This window comes from Chroicocephalus ridibundus, chromosome 9 (genome assembly GCF_963924245.1).
Source record: "Chroicocephalus ridibundus chromosome 9, bChrRid1.1, whole genome shotgun sequence".
In the NCBI taxonomy this organism is placed as follows: Eukaryota; Metazoa; Chordata; class Aves; order Charadriiformes; family Laridae; genus Chroicocephalus; species Chroicocephalus ridibundus.
The window spans coordinates 30,730,000-30,748,587 of record NC_086292.1 but is presented as its reverse complement, the minus strand read 5'-3'; the positions used below and the strand labels follow the sequence as shown (position 1 = coordinate 30,748,587).

At 37.1% G+C, this 18,588-nt stretch overlaps 1 protein-coding gene across 5 annotated transcripts in view; it reads right to left on the bottom strand.

The window, feature by feature from the left end:
- Positions 1-18,588, bottom strand: part of HERC1 (HECT and RLD domain containing E3 ubiquitin protein ligase family member 1) — a 99,354-nt gene that overhangs the window by 49,697 nt on the left and 31,069 nt on the right. For all 5 annotated transcript variants that reach the window (XM_063345792.1, XM_063345794.1, XM_063345796.1 and 2 more), the window contains 11 exons: positions 17,388-17,540; positions 17,075-17,207; positions 16,423-16,614; positions 15,365-15,586; positions 14,295-14,468; positions 11,807-11,921; positions 11,590-11,710; positions 9,307-9,478; positions 7,471-7,777; positions 5,990-6,110; positions 5,682-5,733 (listed from right to left, as the gene is read on the bottom strand). In XM_063345792.1, the coding sequence (XP_063201862.1) occupies positions 5,682-5,733; positions 5,990-6,110; positions 7,471-7,777; positions 9,307-9,478; positions 11,590-11,710; positions 11,807-11,921; positions 14,295-14,468; positions 15,365-15,586; positions 16,423-16,614; positions 17,075-17,207; positions 17,388-17,540 (1,762 nt within the window). The remainder of the gene's footprint in view (positions 1-5,681; positions 5,734-5,989; positions 6,111-7,470; positions 7,778-9,306; positions 9,479-11,589; positions 11,711-11,806; positions 11,922-14,294; positions 14,469-15,364; positions 15,587-16,422; positions 16,615-17,074; positions 17,208-17,387; positions 17,541-18,588) is intronic.

Sequence of the window (18,588 nt, the reverse complement as noted above, 5' to 3'; positions counted from 1 at the left end):
AATTCTTTATAACACTTCTTTTAAAGCTCTCTATTAAAAACTAAGTTATACGCTAAAGTGGCAGGTGAGAAACATAAGATACAGAAGACAGAGCAGAATAAAAGGGTCCTAAATTCTCAATTTCATGCAGGAAGGAGTTTCCTAGCATATGCATGGTGACCAGAGCCCAAGGGAGAGGATAAATGAAGCCTCATTTTTCCTACAGGAAGAGTAGCTAAATCATTACGAAGTCCACAAACCGCTGCCTACATAGCAACGACTATTTCAAAAGCCTCCTTAAGCCCTATGGTCTTTCAACAGCAGGAGAGCTTAAAGCATCCCAAAGAGATATCAGCTCCCTGTCCTCTACCCATCCTACCCCACGCTATGCCAACTATGAAGCACAGCACAGAATCAAAGGATTTGTACAGAAACAAAGAGCAATTCCATTGTCTTAAATCATAAGCTTTAGGAGACCTTTCAAGGATTAACAGAACATCAGAAGAAAATCTAGTTTTGCCAGTCAACAAATCTGGTAAGAGAAAAACCCCACCGCATACTAATAAAAACCTAAATTATTTAATATTTGAAAAAAAGATGAGTTCTTCGCTAATCGTTTTAATATTAAATGCAAGAATGTTTAAATGAAATAACAATTTTACATTGTTTCAAATTAGGAGAAAAGTACAACGATTATGAAATGCAGACTAAACGTAAAGCAAGAACAGTTATAAACAGAAGTATAGGCTTTAAAACCAAAGATGTCAGAAGTCAAAGTAGTATATTTCAAAATTAAAAACATTTAAGAATTAAGGCACACAAATCTAAACCAAAGTAATTTTGTTTTCCTTGAAGACGTTAAATATCAATAGAAGAATCAGAAGTATAATTGTATATTAGGACTTAGCTTGATTCTGTGTAATATCAATTACACAGAATTGATTGCAGCTTAGCACTTCCATCAGCCTCTACAATCACATGAAGAGTTGCGCATAAGAATAAACTTTAAGCTTACAATTAAAAAAAAAAAGTTTACATGTCCTTATAAGCCAGCTTGTAATAATGAGTTTTCTAAATGAATGTGGCACAGCTGCAATACACACTTCATAAAACATAAAAAATGTAGGGAAGCTATAGAGACAAAAAAAATAAACATGCCATCAGTTACTTGCTTGAAGCTCTTCTTTTTTCTGGGGCTCAACTGGCCAAAAAGGAGTAAATACACTACACCACACAAGAATCAGAAGACAAAAGCAGACATTTGAAACAGAAGGTAACATGTTCATAAAATCTCTTCCTCATATTATTTTGACTTAAGACTTAAATGATCAGTCTCATCTCAATCAATACAACAATACACGAAGCAGCAAAGTTTTGGTCAAAAAGTATTTCCTCCTGTTTTGAATTAGTATAGCCTAGGTAACAGGCTTTCTAAATTCTCCACCTTCTTTTCAGGGAAAAAAAAAATATATCCCCTTTAACACAGTTACATGCACACACCAAGACAAGTTTACATCCCTTACTCAAACACGATCTTTCAATTTCAAAATGCAGAACTCATATTATTACAGGTACACAAAATTATTCCCATTGAATTTGGATTTCATTTAAGTTGCTGCTTTTTTCAGAGCTGTCCAATTGTGTTAGTAAAGTGCTACAGTACACACAAGCACACTGAAATTCACTGAACCAAGATTTATGTGAAATAAGAAAACCCAAGACTGGAGGACTCTCATTTATCTGTCTGCAACTGTGCTAATGATTTCACTGCTAAATACGCATTCTTTGCTGTTAGGTGTCACAGTAGGTGTCTAATGCAGCGTACAGTATCCCGCAGATACTACACAGGATAGGTACAACATTTTGAGGCATAATCTGAATCTACAAAATTGAATAAGATTAATCTAAGCAACAAAAAAATCCCAAAGGGGTTAGATATGAGGGGAAAACATTAACGTGCTCATCACCCCTTTTGACAAAAGTATTGAAAAAGACTTTTTTTGCACAAATGGAAGGAAAGGTTTACTAATTGAGAAATAACTAAATGATAGCAAGGAACGAGATACTCAAAAGATCCTCAGGCTGAAGTAGGAATACGGCAGTCATATTCTGAATAGATACAATAAATGAAGAAAGCAATTAGTTTAAAGATTGGACTGTGGCTAAGATATTGAGTAAAAAGAGAATGATTCCATACTCATTTCCTTCCATACTCATCTGCAAGACCACAGAAACAACTTAAGAGTATTAATAGTTTTTCTACTGCTAGTTTTCTGTATTGCCATTTATGAATAGAACAGCTTTCACACCATAAAAATCAGACTATAACCAATAATGAGATTCAATTATTAAGGAAACGTGATCTGAATTTTGAATAATTAGTTGCTGCCTTCAATAAACAGAAGTTCTAAAATAAGCCAGTCCACTCCAGAGGGAATTACTCTCTTGCCTGTTACAAAAGAACGACCCCCTGACACCCTGTACACACTACATTATTTGGACAACTCCACAAGGATCAAATACGCTGTATAAAATAGTTGAGGATAAATTAACCCTACAAAACCTCAGCTGGAAACATCATGTGTGGCCACAGTTCTGTAACAAGTAGTGTGGTTAAATTTTAGTAAACTTGTTAAGAAGAGATGGGAGGAACCTCATGTCCATATATTAAGGAAATTTTTTTTAGTGAAAATTCCCTCTTAAGTCTCCAAAATAGCACAGCATACAGGAAAAAACAATGGTGACAGAAGGAAATTTCTTCAGGAAAACCCTTGCTTTCCAATTAGCTCTGCTTGTCAACTTCCTTCACACAGTTTAGAGACACAAGAACAAATACTTCCAAGGGACTGCTGCAAACTGCAGTAAGATATTATTCTAAAAAACAAATGCAAAAGGAAACATAATTGAATTTGTTGAATAATAAAATTCAATGGAAAGAAATGAGAAGTGGTTCCTACGGTTCTTCTTTAAGACTCCACTTGTTCTTTCCCACCTAACACTGCCAACTCTACATTCAACTCAACAAAAATTTGAAACATTCAGCTGTAAGTCCCTTAAAGTAACAACGGTTACTGCTGTTTTGTAGAAATGGAGACAAGAAAAACCAGGCAGCTTTACTTTGTTACTTGCAATTGGAGAAGTGTTTCCCATGTGTACTTCTGTTGTAATGCACAACTATCCTCTGCGCTCAAAATAGAGATCTTCTCTAGCACCTATATAGCATACATGTTTCCTTCCCTTCCTCCTCTTTTAGAGGGGCATAAAACCTTTGATGTCTTCCACTCAAAAGCAGATGGTATGTGGAAGACTTAGGAGCACAAGGTACAAACACGTGTATGGAAAGAATATCTCAAAAAAACACCCTAAAAAATGAAAATATGCTGCTTGTTTCTCACTAAAATGTCTAATGGTTGCTTCAGGGGAATCTGACTTTGATGGCACTTAAAAATCCAGCTGGAGAACATCTTGAGAAACAATGCTGTAGTCTTCTGTAGGCCATCTCTTCTACAGCAGTCTACTTGCCATATACAGGAAACTTGGCTTTTTCTGATGCTTCAACTCTTAACAAATGTAGCAAATTCAAATGCAGATAGCTCATTCTGATGGAACTCTCAATCTCTTTTCCCAGCAACTCAGGATGAAGCATAGCGCAGTGTGAATAAGCTGTAAGAATTTATATTTCTCCTATTCTTCAAGCTGAGGTAACAGTGAACATAAATGTCCCCTTTATTAGTCATGGCATATCACAAAGAATAAAGACGAAACTGAAGGGTTTTTACCAGTCAAAACATCCACGATAGGCACCGTACTATCTCTAGCACTTCAGTGTGCTGGCTATTTTACAAAGAGTGGACAACAATCCAAAATGGCAGCAAGTTACATATTGACTAAGCACTGGGGCATGCTTCAGTTCTAGAAGATCAACTAGGATTCATAAAACCAGACATTTCAAAAGAAATGAAAGACCTTAAATAGCATGAAGCTAAACATCTCATCCACTTGATCACACACATCTTTGTAGACCTTTCCCTGACCTTGATATAAGTATCCGAAACGTTTCCCTGTAAATGCACCCTGCATTCATTGGATGAGTCTGGTATTGGGTTATCAACCAAAATTGTCATATACATCATCCAGCACAAGTAGAAAAGTTTTCATTATTGTATGCTAACTTCCCAGTTGCCAAAACCAGACAAAAAAAAAATAATCTGTAAGTACCATGGGACAGCAAGTAAGTCCTCTGGTACCAGAAAACATGTATCAGTACATGTCACTGTGTTCAGTTTGCAAATGAGCTATCTGAGCTTCTTTAGGTTCTAGATAGATCATCTGCATTCACCCCTGTTTCTCCTCAGTGCTACACAGCTGGCACAGAACTTTCTTCTGTAATAAAAAGCTTCTATAGACTGGCTTGTTGATAAAGTCTACTCTTGCATTATTGCTTCTTTTCTGGAGCCTGTGACCAAAACAACCTCATCAGTCTAAAGAACAGTTCAGGAACCATAATCCATACGATATACTGTATCTCAGATCTAACCCAAGATGATTTTTTAGGATTAAAAGGAAAGCGAGTGAAGAGTTGTGTGTCAGATTAATGGCAAAGCTGAAAATGGTGGCTTCAACGGCTACGCTGCAGATCAGAGTGCTGACAGAGGCTATCAGATCTAACACTGAGAATGCCAGCGTACATCCTGCTGTCGTAGTATGAACAGCTCTAGTAAATCTCTTTACTTGCTCAACTGGTTCAATTGATTATCCATGTACAAGGAATTCCTTTCCACATTATTTACAGATTGAAGTGTAATGAGTGCTGCCACGGAGAGTTTGCTTTACAATTCCAAAAGACTTTTGGAGTGAGCAACCTCTCAGTACTCTGCTTAATGATGAAGGCTGTTAAACTAGAACTTTTACATTACCTAACAGTATTAACACTTCTGTAATTAAAGCATATCATAACCCAATCTAATTTCTGTTAACCTCTTCCCAAGATTTTTACAGATACAACAGACATAAGTCATGATTCTAGCAGAGATTCTGCATCATCCAAAGTGAAGTGGGACTTTTTGGTCTCTGTGTAAAGAAACATCCTTTGCTCCCTCCACTACCTCCTATGAAGCAGCTCATTGAGATTCCTCAGAATGAAGCAGCAACAAAAAAGCAGTACAAAAGCTAAAAATCGGATTTATATTGGAGTAACCGAAGAAGAGGTTGCTTGGTTCGATAGGTGTGCTGGTGTTGAGAGGATGCAAAAACTGAATCTGTATTTTCTGGATACGAGTTCTCCATGTTCAAGCACATTTTATGATAAAAGTTCATTGTTAGTACAAGAATAGACTGTTCCATTTGATATTGAACTTCTCTGCCAATTTTTTCTTCCTGAAGTCACACAAGTGAAAACAGAAAGAAAGTTCCTCATTCACTTGACCTCACAGAAATTTTCACTTCCTTCAAAAGAACATCGCAATTCTAGAAACTAGAATAAATAGTTATAACCTAGGAAATACTATAACCATGCCACAAAGCAACAGAACTTAGCACAACAAATAGTAGGTAATAAGTATTTTAGATGTTGCTTTTAAATACTCAGTTTTAACATCCTGACTGTCATTATGTACTGTATTTAATTGCAAACACACTTTAACTTAAGAAATACTAACATATTTATCAGGTTCAATATTCACTATGTAAAAAATAAAACTCACCCCTCTTTCTGTGTGATGATGCCAAATCCAAATCAACATTTCGCCTTCCGCTCTAGATTGAAAGATTAATAAAAGCCTCATTTCTTTAGGTGAACATATGTGGTGTATAATATTTAAGTACTTAAAATGCATGCCTCACCCATAAAAGTGGGAAAGTTAACAGAACTATAATAATTTCAACTGGTTCTTTTAGCACCATTACTTTCTCTTAACAATGGTGGTTATTAGAAGAGAACAAATGTTTCAGATGTACTTCCCACCTAAATAATTACTGACAAACTCTAAATACATAATGCTAGTTTACTTACCAATGAATAACCTTCCTCATCTGATTCTGGCTGAGATAAATCAGATTCACTTCTTGACTTAATCAGTCTGTAGTTTGAGTTTGCATGGATTGAGCGACTTTCTGCAGTAAGACTTTCACTTCTGCTTCAGGTGCACACACATTTGTGCACACACGCACACACAGAAAGAAAATACTGATATTAGGCAAAGGTAAGAGTTGATAGTCAAATTTAGCAGGTACCACCGTTTTATCTGGGAGCAGACTACCACAGAACGTCACAAGACCACACCAAAGAGGAAAAAAGTGGTCTGATGGCTTCGATTATTATGCTTATAATGGGTATTAGTAAACTTTGTTACTTCATAACACCCTTATTGGTCAACTGAACAAATAGCAACCTCAAAAGACTGATCATTCAAGTGCCGTGGTAAGTATTACACACAGTATACAGAAACGCTTCTGAGCTGAGAGGACAAGAAAACAGAGACAGGGTAAGTGGGTGAAAAAGCACTGAACTTATTAAAAACCCACCCATAAAATGCATCCTAAAGCCGATATGCTGGAGATGAAAGCCACTTTGACGACAGCGGCAGCCACCCACACTTTAGAGACTAGATTTCCAAAAAGAGGCAAAAAGAATGAATCGTACTGGATATATATAATCTCCCTCTGAACTTGCCATCAATACCTTCATTTAAAATACCAGAGCTGAGTTTCTGCATACTAGAAGCCTAAGTAGACTCAGGAGTTCACCTGTAGCACCCGCTACACAATTACTTTGTTATATTCTAATACACACACAGATATCTAGAATAAAAGTTTAAATGGGTCAAGTTTAGAATAAAACTGTGTTACCAAGAATATCTCAGGTTATCAACATCAAAATGCACTATGTAGTACTTCCACTATTTAAATTATACACTTCTCCAATTCAATGAGCTGTCTGGCTTTATTTTGTTATTCTCTTGTATCTAATAACAGTGTCTCACACATGCCAATATGCTAGGAATATTTATAAAAATCAATCATGAACAACACTTTTTTCATAATAGGCTTTGAAACTTTGCTTTCAAACATATCCTATAATTTTTTTTGGGGCACTACTATATAGGACTTTGGTAAAGTTCAAGAAAATACAAATATGGTAAAAAAAAAAATCCAGACACAAACAAATTTTAGGAAAAATAAAGAATTTTTCCAATTACCTCAAATGATCTGCATCTCAAATACACCTGATTGTTCATTACTACTCATCACTAAGCCCAACTTTGAAAAGTAAATATGGTCCGCACAGAATAATACTTTTATTGAGGTTTAGTTAATGTGGACAAAGAAAATTGAGAAAAATCACTGTTCTTAACAAAAACATAACATGGCTCTAGGCAAAAATCTCCTTTTAAAAAAAATTCTAAGAATCCTCAGAGGAAAACTGTGGTTATTTAATCAGTTAAAAAGGAAGCAGAGAATAGTTAACTATCCTAAGCAGTCAGCAAAGCTCACCTTGTCATGAGTCCAATCCCCTCAGGAGCAGCAGAGGGAGGTTGCTGTAACTGTCCATCCTCCCTTCGTTTCTGGAGCTCCTCAATAACAGGGCTTACTCCTAAGATCAATAAGGCACACCTGTGGATCACAGAGTTGCACGCAGCAGTATACACATCCTGACCTTCTGTCAGATCAGTGCTGATTCTTCGTTCCTGCTGAGACTGAGGAGGTGGATCATCAAGTCTAGTCCCAGTCCCAGTATTCATCCTATCTCGATCCCGACTGCGAGCTACTTCACGGGCTGATAGGAAACATTGAAATATTTCTGTAACATGCAACACAAAAAGAAGGTCTTAACTTCTAGACAAAGCTACACAGAATGAAGTATTCATCTACATCTTAAGCTAAAAACTGCCCCACTACAAAGAACAATGAATATTTTTCCAACAGTAAAAGAACACATTAATAATACAAAGCTACAAAAGAAGTCATGCAAACAGGTTAAATGAAGCATTTACACAATGTTAAGTTTAAAATGAAGAGGAAAATGCAATTTGACAGAACACTAAACACTCTTTCAGTGTCTTACTGCAACCCAACTCCTGTTTGGATAGCATCAAAGAGAAAGAGATTATTTCATGTTTGACTTTTAGCAGACGTACATAAAGTAATGCTTCTGTAAATCTGTATTCCAGACACCAGCATATCTGTAATTCAGTACTGAAACCGTTTCAGGGTTTTATTAGCTTTGGTCAGTACAATGAAGATCCCATTAACATTCTTAGCCTTCACTTTGCTTACTTCTGCTATTGTCTTATGTGTCAGATTCTTCTAAAGAAGCCGTGTGTGAGACTGCATCATCTCTGTCTGAAGACCTAAAGCTCTCTTGACTTAATCATTTTCATTTTAAAGATTCAGTTCCCATTTGGAAAGGCAAAGGAAAATCCAAACGCTTCCTCATGGATATCAATAGTGAGAAGCAGTAAGGCATCAAGGACACAAACTGAACTCTGCATGTCAGGACCAGCTTCCCTGAGGATCTCCAGCAGAAAAGTCACCATCCTCCTACTTATTTGTGCCCGTAACATTACTGTCTGTCTGGATATTTCTGGATACATTTCCTTTATTGTACACAGAAACTCTGTCCAGGCAGAATTTGAGAACACTGAGCATGTGCCCAGGATAACTGCATTATCAAGCAGCAAAGCATATTACAGCTACTGAACAGGTAACATATGTGTAACACCTTCTAGAACCATAAATCACGTCATGAATGAGCACTTCAACGTACACTTTCAGGAAAGCTTACAAATACCAAACTTGGACTAAAACCTCAAAGCTTTTAATAGATTCAAGAAGAGATAGTCAAAGATCCAAGTGAACCCCAACTCCGTCAACCCACTGTTATCAACAGCAATTTTGTTTCCAAACTTCAGAATAACACTACCTTTCAAAGCTTATTACATACAAGATTAATACATACAAACAAAGCCAAAATTCTACATATAAATACTGATGAAAACTCAGATATCTGCTGAACAGAAGTTTAGAGAAAACAATATGAAGCCTGTTAGTCTTGTAGATAGTGCATATAAGAAGTGCTGGTATATGGCGGATGCCCTGAGAATGGCCCACAAAGACAGACCAGTTGCCAAGTATTCACATAGCCTTCTGTCAAAAGACTTTTCTGAGCCAATAACGGCACTACAACATTTTATAAAAATAAACTTATAATCTTTATGCAGACAAATCTTTCATAATCTTTTAAATAATTTCTCCATTTTACCTCGGAGACAAAAATATATTGTCCTTCCAAAGCACATGACATTATTGACACACATAACGAGTACTTACTACCAGCTGTCATAACTTCATGTTCTCTTTCCTCCTCCTCATCTTCTTGTTCTGGGTGTCCTTCTTCTCTGTCCCGTTCTGCCTGCTCCTCCATTTCCGCTTCTTCATCAATTGTCCGAGTAAAAGAATGTTCTTGACTATCAACATCAGCAGATTCTTGGTTATCTAACATCTTGATTAAAAAAATGTATATATACAGCAAAATTAATTCTCACCAAAATGAAAGATGAACATAAAAGGACATAGGTACTTAGTATGTTTTTTTCCTATCAAAAAGATACTTTTGATATTGTGTGATACAAACAACAGACAGCTGTTTACATTCAAGGCTTTAAATACATAAACTGGAGAATTTAATTTTCCTTTAATAAGTGTTACGGAGATTATTTGCAGAAAAACATCTCCATGTAATGCTTACTTAGACTCGATTGTCAAACTTTGACACTTCAGCATCAAAGCCTTTAGCAAACACATGCTGTTGTCTCTTAAAATTTTATCCCTTTAAAAAGGACATTAATATGATAAAACTTACTTTGATGGACAGGATTTTGTTACTTCAAGTGATACACAATATGTTCCTATTTTTAGTCTTAACAGTCATGAACTTGCCGTTCTTTTCCTCCCTTTTATTTCAATGAAATTAAACAGATGCACACCCCAAGGATCAAAGATTAGCACCTCACAGAGGTTCACAAGAAGAGTAATAGTCTTAGAATTTGAATTGTAAAAATCTTTTTGACTGAGTGGATATATTCGAGTTGATGCTTTCCTTCAAGTTGCAGATATAAGTGCTGACCAGTATAATACTTACTACCTAACAGACAATTTTCCAACGCAGGAAACAGCTTTAGACAATCTGAAGGCAAAGCTTTAAATGTAAAACATACAGTTACACCAGAGATTTTAGATACTTTAGAAGGTAATTAATCCTATAAATCTTGGGACATACACATCCCACCAGCATAATTCATCTGCCCTCTCCTGGCAGTTTTCCTCTCCAAAAAAACAGAAGGTCTTGGTGGCAGCAGATCATAGTCACTAGCACCTCTTATTTATTCTCGTCATTCTATCGTTAAGCCCATGTATACTATGAAAATGCAAACCAGCTATTTTTTCCCTCAATAGTATTAAACCTGATATCTCCCTGAAGCAACAGATCCACTGCATACATTTAGATTTGCTGTGATGCATCTGCACAATAAACTTGAGGATTTCCGTGTGTAATGGACCTTATTGCACACACACAGTACTCGGTACCTAACTGTGAGCGTACACAACAGCTACAACATGAAGCAACAGATTTATTATGTGTTTAGAAAACAATCACCCTGCGTATGCTTGGTAAGCCAGAGAACCACCAAGCTTAATGTATGCATACTGTCCTGTGTACACATACTACATCCAATGCTTTCAGAAGTGCTGAATCTCTTGCAGATATGTTAGACCCCTACCATGAGAAAGGAAGGGACAAAGACACATATGCCCTTAATATTAATTAAAAGGAGAAAACAGACCTACACAATTTTAAAAAGCATCTGTTCTGTATAATATAGCAAAAAGCCTCATAATCCTTATGTCAAATAAGAATTTCCTCGATTAAAAAATCCCACTTGTAGATTGTAAACAGCAATTTAAAATCCTATCAGAGAAACCCTAATCCTACTTCAAGAACTATCTTGTAATGCCTAACCAGTCCCCAACCTTGAGTAATTCAATGAACATTTACATCATCAATTCTGACCAGGCTTAATAAAACAATTCAGAAGTTACCACCGTGCTAGTTCCAGGCCCATCCTAGCATGTCTAACATTCATGTTAGGACTAAGAAGAGAATCTAGACGGGGAGGAAGGAAAAAGGGGTGAGGTAAGGCAGGGAAGGGGAACACAGAGGTGCAGAGAGGGACAGACACCAGAGGGCCAGATAACTCAGTTGGGTTCAGGAATGGCAGCCAAGCTGTGGCCTGGTCAACACAGCTAAGCAATCTACATCTAAGTTGTAGGCTTCTATGGTGCAGCATACTAGTGCTATGTTTACAGGTAAAACTAGGCTTCAGGCTGTGCTTGAGTTAAATACTGTCAATCAATCATTTGTTTCCATTGATTTAATACCACATGTACCACAGATCAATAGACTCCTAATTATACATTGCCCATTTTCATTTGCGAACTCCTGAAAGTTTTTCAACAAGGGAGAACAAAAATGCTAGCAGCATTATGAATTATGTAATATTTTCTTAATACACGGTAAAGCCTGAAGAACCGAAAAGAGATTTCCAGGCTTACCCATCTGTCTCTTGAGGATGACCTAGTCTGAATAAGTTCCATGTTCTTGCAGGCAAGCAAGCGACTCCGAACTTTATATACACAACGGTATACTTCTGCCAAGGCTTTGCCAGGCTGGTACCTACAAAAGAGAGACCCAAACCAGAAAAAAAAAATCATAGAAATTTTCTTTTAAAATTTAAAGTTGGATTTTTAAAAGCAGCTTTAATTTACTTGCCTGCTCTCACCACAAGCTTGACTAAGTAAACTTGTATGTTTCAGAAGAGCCGCAAGAACAAATCTGGACACAGTATCGAGGAGTGATTCATTACTTAATGTTGCGGTATCCCAATCTGAAAATAGAAAGGATTCATCAAAACTGGTGACTGTTTCCAACAAACAAATATATTTTCAATGACATCATTAAAAAAAATCTCCACCCATTTAAAACTTTCAATCTAGAAGTAGTTCAACGCTTAAGAAATAAGTTTAGCATCAGTAACGCCTAAATACACTGCTTCAGACAAACGTGTTCCGGTCTACCCAAGGTACTCCAGTTTAACATCCAGCCAAGGGTCTCCACGCAAACCGCCACTAGAGACTCCAAGAGCTGAACTCACGGTGCAACCTCTCCTTCAAGCGAGGATACTGCACTGGAGCTCTTCTCTTTACAGAGACATTCATTTACATGGAACTTGTTCAGAAACATGCCATATTTGAGATTTTCTGCTCTTTTACCCATGGTTGAAACCACATTCAAGAATTATTTCACAGACTCACTTATGAGGAAAATGCCTTATCTCCAGCAGGAAAGCCAACTATTAACACAAGCACAAGCTTAAGCAAAAGCTTCACTGCTAATATTAACAAAAGATATTTTCAGGTCTCAAAATTAAGGTTTGTCCAGTATTTTCAGAGACTGACTTTTTCATGTCAAAATAATTTTCCCCCAGTTTAAAAAAACCACTATGAAAATAACATTGTTCTGAATGTTGTTTTGAATTACTGTCTACTGTTGTAGACAGTAAATTATCCATGAGCCAACAACATGCCCTTGTTGCCAAAAAGGCCAATGGAATCCTGGGCTGCACAGGGAAGAGAGTGGCCAGTAGGTCGAAGGAGGTCATTCTCCCCTTCTACTCTGCACTGGTGAGGCCACAACTGGAATACTGCGTCCAGTTTTGGGCTCCCCAGTTCAAGAGGGGCAGGGAACTGCTGGAGAGAGTCCAGCGAAGGGCAACTAAGATGATTGAGGGACTGGAGCATCTCCCTTATGAGGAAAGGCTGAGAGAGCTGGGACTCTCTAGCCTGGAGAAGAGAAGGCTGAGGGGAGACCTTATTATGGCATACAAGTATCTAAAGGGTGGGCTGAAGGAGGATGGAGCCAGACTCTCTTCAATGGTTCCCAGTGACAGGACGAGGGGCAATGGGCACAAGTTGGAACATAGGAAGTTCCGTTCAAATACACGGAAAAACTTCTTTACAGTGAGGGTGACAGAGCACTGGAACAGGCTGCCCAGGGAGGTTGTGGAGTCCCCTTCTCTGGAGACTTTCAAGACTCGCCTGGATGCAGCCCTGAGTAATGTGCTCTGGGCAATCCTGCTTTAGCAGGGGAGTTGGACTAGATGATCTCTAGAGGTCCCTTCCAACTCTGAAGATTCTGTGATTCTGTGAATAACTGAACTGCCAAGCAAACCTCCACAAGGTACCATAATTTTTCCTGGAAGAAACAATATTACTGTCCCACTTCCTTCAAATATCTTATAATATTTTTTTCAATTAAATATTATCCATGAATCCTTGTAAACTGCTGTAGAAATCACAAAAATTTACCTGGCCACATAAAGTTTAGTCTAAAACACCTGCTCCTCAGCAAGTTCCATTACTTTGCATTTGATACTACGCTAACTGTCACCATACAACTTTCAGTCAGTTTGCATTGTGAAAAGAGCAGAATCCATCAGCTTCTAAAATACCCAATTCCATAATCAAAATAATACATATAATAAAACATTACTCATCTCCGATTTTGCAAAAAGACAACCAGCATTTTTTACTGGAATTCCTACTTCGGTGGAATTCTGCAACAGATTCCTCTGTGTTGCTCTCCACAGGCACACAATACTATTTGTTGTCTTCTTGATCTGGCGTAGCTTGGCCAGAGCTACAGAAAAATGATCTCTGGATCCAGTAGAGAGTCACAGTACAACAGCAATGCTTAGCGGATCTCATTAAAAGGAGACCTGGGAAGCTTGAGCAGGAACCCAGATTTTAGGCAATAAGCATAAAGAACCATTAATACTGTCTAGGCCAGCCTCCCAGAGACTTGAAACACAAAAGATGACTTATCCCCTTCATCCATTCCTAACAGATTTTGCAAGTTACTTTGCCTTCCCCCATCTATTTCCCATCAATTTTTCTTTTTAATTCCAAGTTTCACCCTGGTCTACCAGGAAAACAGAAACACCAACAAAGAAGCAAACAAGAGTCTCTTTTTTTCCAGTTTGGAGGGGAAAAGAATATTGAACTCGTATGTATGCCAAACACTGGAATCAACATCTAAAATAAGTAACAGAAAAAGCAAAAGAAGGGGGACATGAAAATAAATTAAGTTTATCATGTCACAGAATTAAAATCCTTGCCAAAGAAAATATAGGATTCTGCTAGGCATGTAACTGAAGCATGCAATACGCTTTTAGCACACGCATATATTTTTAGCATCTTACCTTTACTAACAGCATAGTCTTGCATACTCATCCAGAGGCTTCTTGCTGGCTCTTTTGTACAACCCAAGGCCAAATCAACATAGACAGAAATCTCAGGTCTCAGCTTATAATCAAATGGTTTCTGTTCCTCATTTCCAGACAGGGCCACTTCTAATAAGGAGCTCATGCATTTGTCTAACAGAAGAGAAATACTTACGAAGTTAAACTCTGCAGATTTTGAGGATTACATTCATCTATCTAAAAGTGTATAACACAGCTTTCACTATCCACTTTGTTTAAAAAAAAAAAATCAAGACATCCAATTGCTCAACTACAAACCCATGTTAAATAAGGAATAAAGTGACTTAGAGTTAGAATTTACCTAAAACATAGGAAGATTTAGAAGCATTATCCAACTCTGTTTCAATAGCATAAATCTGTATCATTAATTCTACCTGAACTATATAGCCATACGCTTGCAATTATTGTATCTTCAGACATGGACCCATTTCAAAATACCATGTCTAGTAAATTAAGTCTTGAAGTAGTCTACTCAGAATGAGAAGGAGATGTGAACAGGCCACAGAGAAGTGTAAGTGCATTATTCAGACAGGAAGGGATGACTAGAAAATACTAATGCTGAGTCCTGTTAACACTTCCGGTTGATAAGAAGGATTTAAATTTGTTAATAGTATTATTTCTAATTAACAAAAATTCCACTTTTTAAGTAGAATACAACTTAAGATAATCTTTTTCAATAATAAATATGAACAATGGAACCCCTGGCGTGTCTGTTAAATGCCGAGCATCTAAGAGTAAAATATGTAAAATTAACTCAGGAAAGTCTGTGTTACTTCTTTCACTGAGAAATTGCAGATTTTTTTCCTTCCACATGCATTTCCAAGACCCTTTGTAAACTACAGCAAATACTTAAATATCCTTTTTACAACTTTTTGTATTACTACATAAATAGACAAGAATGCTGAAAGACAAACCCTAAGCACACAGATTTATTCAAACATCAGCAGAAATTTCCAAACTGAACACAAATATTTATCATGACAATTAGACACTTGCATTTAACAGCTTACCTAAATGAGGAATATCCATTTCCACTCCATCACTGAAAAGTGGAGTTTTCAACCAATAGGCTGTATCTTGTTCCTCAGGGGACACTGGAGGTCCTTGAAGCATGCCACCAAGACAGCGCCCAATGAGCAAAGCTACAGTTCTCTCCAGATCAACAAGCCATACCCAAGACTGAGCAGGCTGTGGTAAGGGCACTCCAGCAGGATCAATTAATTCAGGTCCACCTAACAAGTATTAGCAATGAATTGTCAAATTAGTCACTGCTGCCCAGATGTTAAAAACAATTCCAAAATTAGTAAAATTAATGACAGATCTTGTTAGTATTTCCCAGTTAATAGCAGATTTACCCCTCAGCCAACAACCTGTAAACTGAAGAAACAGCAGTTAGGACAAACAAATAAGTTAACATTATACCTTCAGTGGCAGCAGAGGCCATCACCATTCATGGTACAACTGTTCAGAAACCAGTAAAGGCTCTTTCAAACTCTGCCCAAGCACCAAAATAGGTCCAATACATATTCCTTTGTGTTCTGATAAACATGCATAGATAAATGATACAACTGGAAACAGCACTTAATAAAAGCAGAAAACTTTGCCAAAAACATTAATAAAAAATTCAATGAATGGCAAATAAGTCATATAGTTTAGTTTCAGGCAGTCCTGTGAGAAGGCAGGGAGCTGGAATCAATCATCCTTATGGGTTCCTTCCAACTTGAGATATTCTACGATTCTAAAAGCAGTGTTTCTTTTGCAAGTAAAGAATGGTATTTTCATGTATTACAGACTTCGTGTTTTCAGTTATATAGTTGCCATATTGCTCTTGGATTCCCACTCAAGTCAATATACATTCTGGTTTGACAGAATAAAGAAGTTTGCCTGCAGCTCAAAATATTTTACATCAAGGGATGTTAATACATTTAAGAATTTGGAAAGGAGATGTAACAAGACACTTTGCTTAAAAAAAAGCACCATCTTTAAACGGAAGGTTAAACTTCCCTTATAAAGAGGTAACATCATTCTTTATTTTTCAGATTAAATCTGTGTTAGTTATTACGCTTACCATGAAGTGGCCACTGTAATTCTTGATCTTCTAAAAGGGCTGCAGCAGGTAACAGCCTATTAAGACGATCTAAAGGTGGCAAGAGATCTAGCAGGTAACTCAACAAAGGTCGAGCTACTGATACTGGCAGTAACAATAACGAGTTGACAATCTGAGAGAGCATACTACCAGCAGCCGATACATAAATTACATCTACAGAGAGGAAAAAAAAAAGCACAATTTAATAAGTCAGAAAGAATCGCATAAAAATATATCAGCTGTCTCAACATGTCTCAACTGAACTTGTTGAATTGGGGATTTGTTTAATAATTATTAATCCACTCTACATTTTACTTCTGAGCTTTTCAGTAATCTCAAATACATCAAGTAATCTCAAAGTACATTTTATGCACTTTTAAAAAGAGAAATCTAGAACGAAACTGAAACGATATCCTCTCTATTCTATATTTTTCCTGTATGCAACAAGTTAAATCAAAAATATGAACCAGATGCTATCCTTGGGTGGACACTTCTCCTCCTTTGGGGGAGGCTTGGGATGGCTACTTTATGCAGACATAGGGAAAATAAAATATTTTGTTATTCAAATCTAAACAAACAGGAACTGCCCTAAGCTTACAGAGCCACCATTACTGATTTTTCCATGAACATTTACCTCTCAGTTTTTCCCCAACACTACCATTCCAAGAGCTTTCCTTAAGCAGCGTTGCAGAACGGGAATAGATATCTGTAGCATGAGGCAATAAAAGCTGAAGGTGTTTGTGAAGCAGCGCCACACTGCTGGAATTCTAGAAGGAAAGAAACAACCAAATATAAGAATAATTCTAAAAATGTATTTAAGGGGTTCATTATTTAAATCACTTTAGCTTTCACATACTCAGAAACAGGAATCTTACATTCTGGTGCTCATGTGTATTGAATTTATCCCCCCATGCCCCCCACCAAATTATAAAAATAAGAACACACACCTCACTAACACTGTTGATGTGGCAATAAGCCAGCAACTGTTTCTGCAGGGAACATAAAAGCTCATGAAGATGAGCAGGTTGGCTGTTTTCTGATGATGATGTACCCAGTAAAAATTTATCACTATTTTTTTCCAGTTCTCCAAAGGCTTGGTCCTATTAAGACAAAAAGAGGGGTGGGGGGGAAGAGCAATTAACTCTGTCTTCAAATGCTATAATACTTTACTATCACCTTAAAAAGAAGCATTTTTACCTTTACCATGTGCACCTGTGATTATCAAAGAAATCGGGAAATGTCCAGTGGATCACGGGATAACCAAACTTGAAACTACAATCGTTTAGAATGCCACAGTAGTGACGGTGATAACTGTCAAGTGAACATTTCTAGTCTAAAGAGGGTATTTTCACATGCAGAAATATTTTCGTTCAACTCGCCAAGGACAACTGGATGAAAGAACTCACTTCCCACCCTCACCCCCACATCACAATATGTTAAAACAAGTAATAACCATTTAGGTTATTAGGTGTGGACTGATATATAAAATGTTTCAGATTAGAATCCTTCCTTGCGTTATCTGGGCTAGCACTAAGAAAAGCAGAAGGTAGATGGCTGCTTGACTTCTTTGTGAATTCTACTTAAAAACCTGAGTTAGTTTCAAGTAGAAAATTCAAAGCGGATAGCTCAATCTAGATGGCTAGTGGAGGTTTAGAGAAAAGAACAAAAACCTACCAACCCTCATCCTCAGGAGACAGGGATACTATACCACAGAATTCGAGACTGCTCATTTTTTTTCTTGCTTTTGTTTTTAACTGGCTAGTTAAATAAGAAGGTGAAAAAGTCAGTTACTTGATTTTAAGCTTCCCTAAACTCTTCATCAGCCCCTACCATTATACAGCTAGGAACAACAATCTGTTTGACACACTAGGTATAATAAGGTGGCTGACCTGTCCTTCTGAACTGTTGTAAGATAGGTACCCTAGTGAAGTTAATTAAAGAGACTGATGTTCCTGGTGCCTGCCTATCTTTCCCTGGTGGCTGAGATGATACTGACAAAAAAGGATTCCATACAGTCTACTTGATGTGTTACATTCTATCTTCCAAAAAATTTTGAAGCCAAAGTAAAAGCAATAAAATACTTCAGCCTGATAGGAAACCATCTAAATTTACATAAGCCAAGTTAAACAATAACATTAGAACCATAAT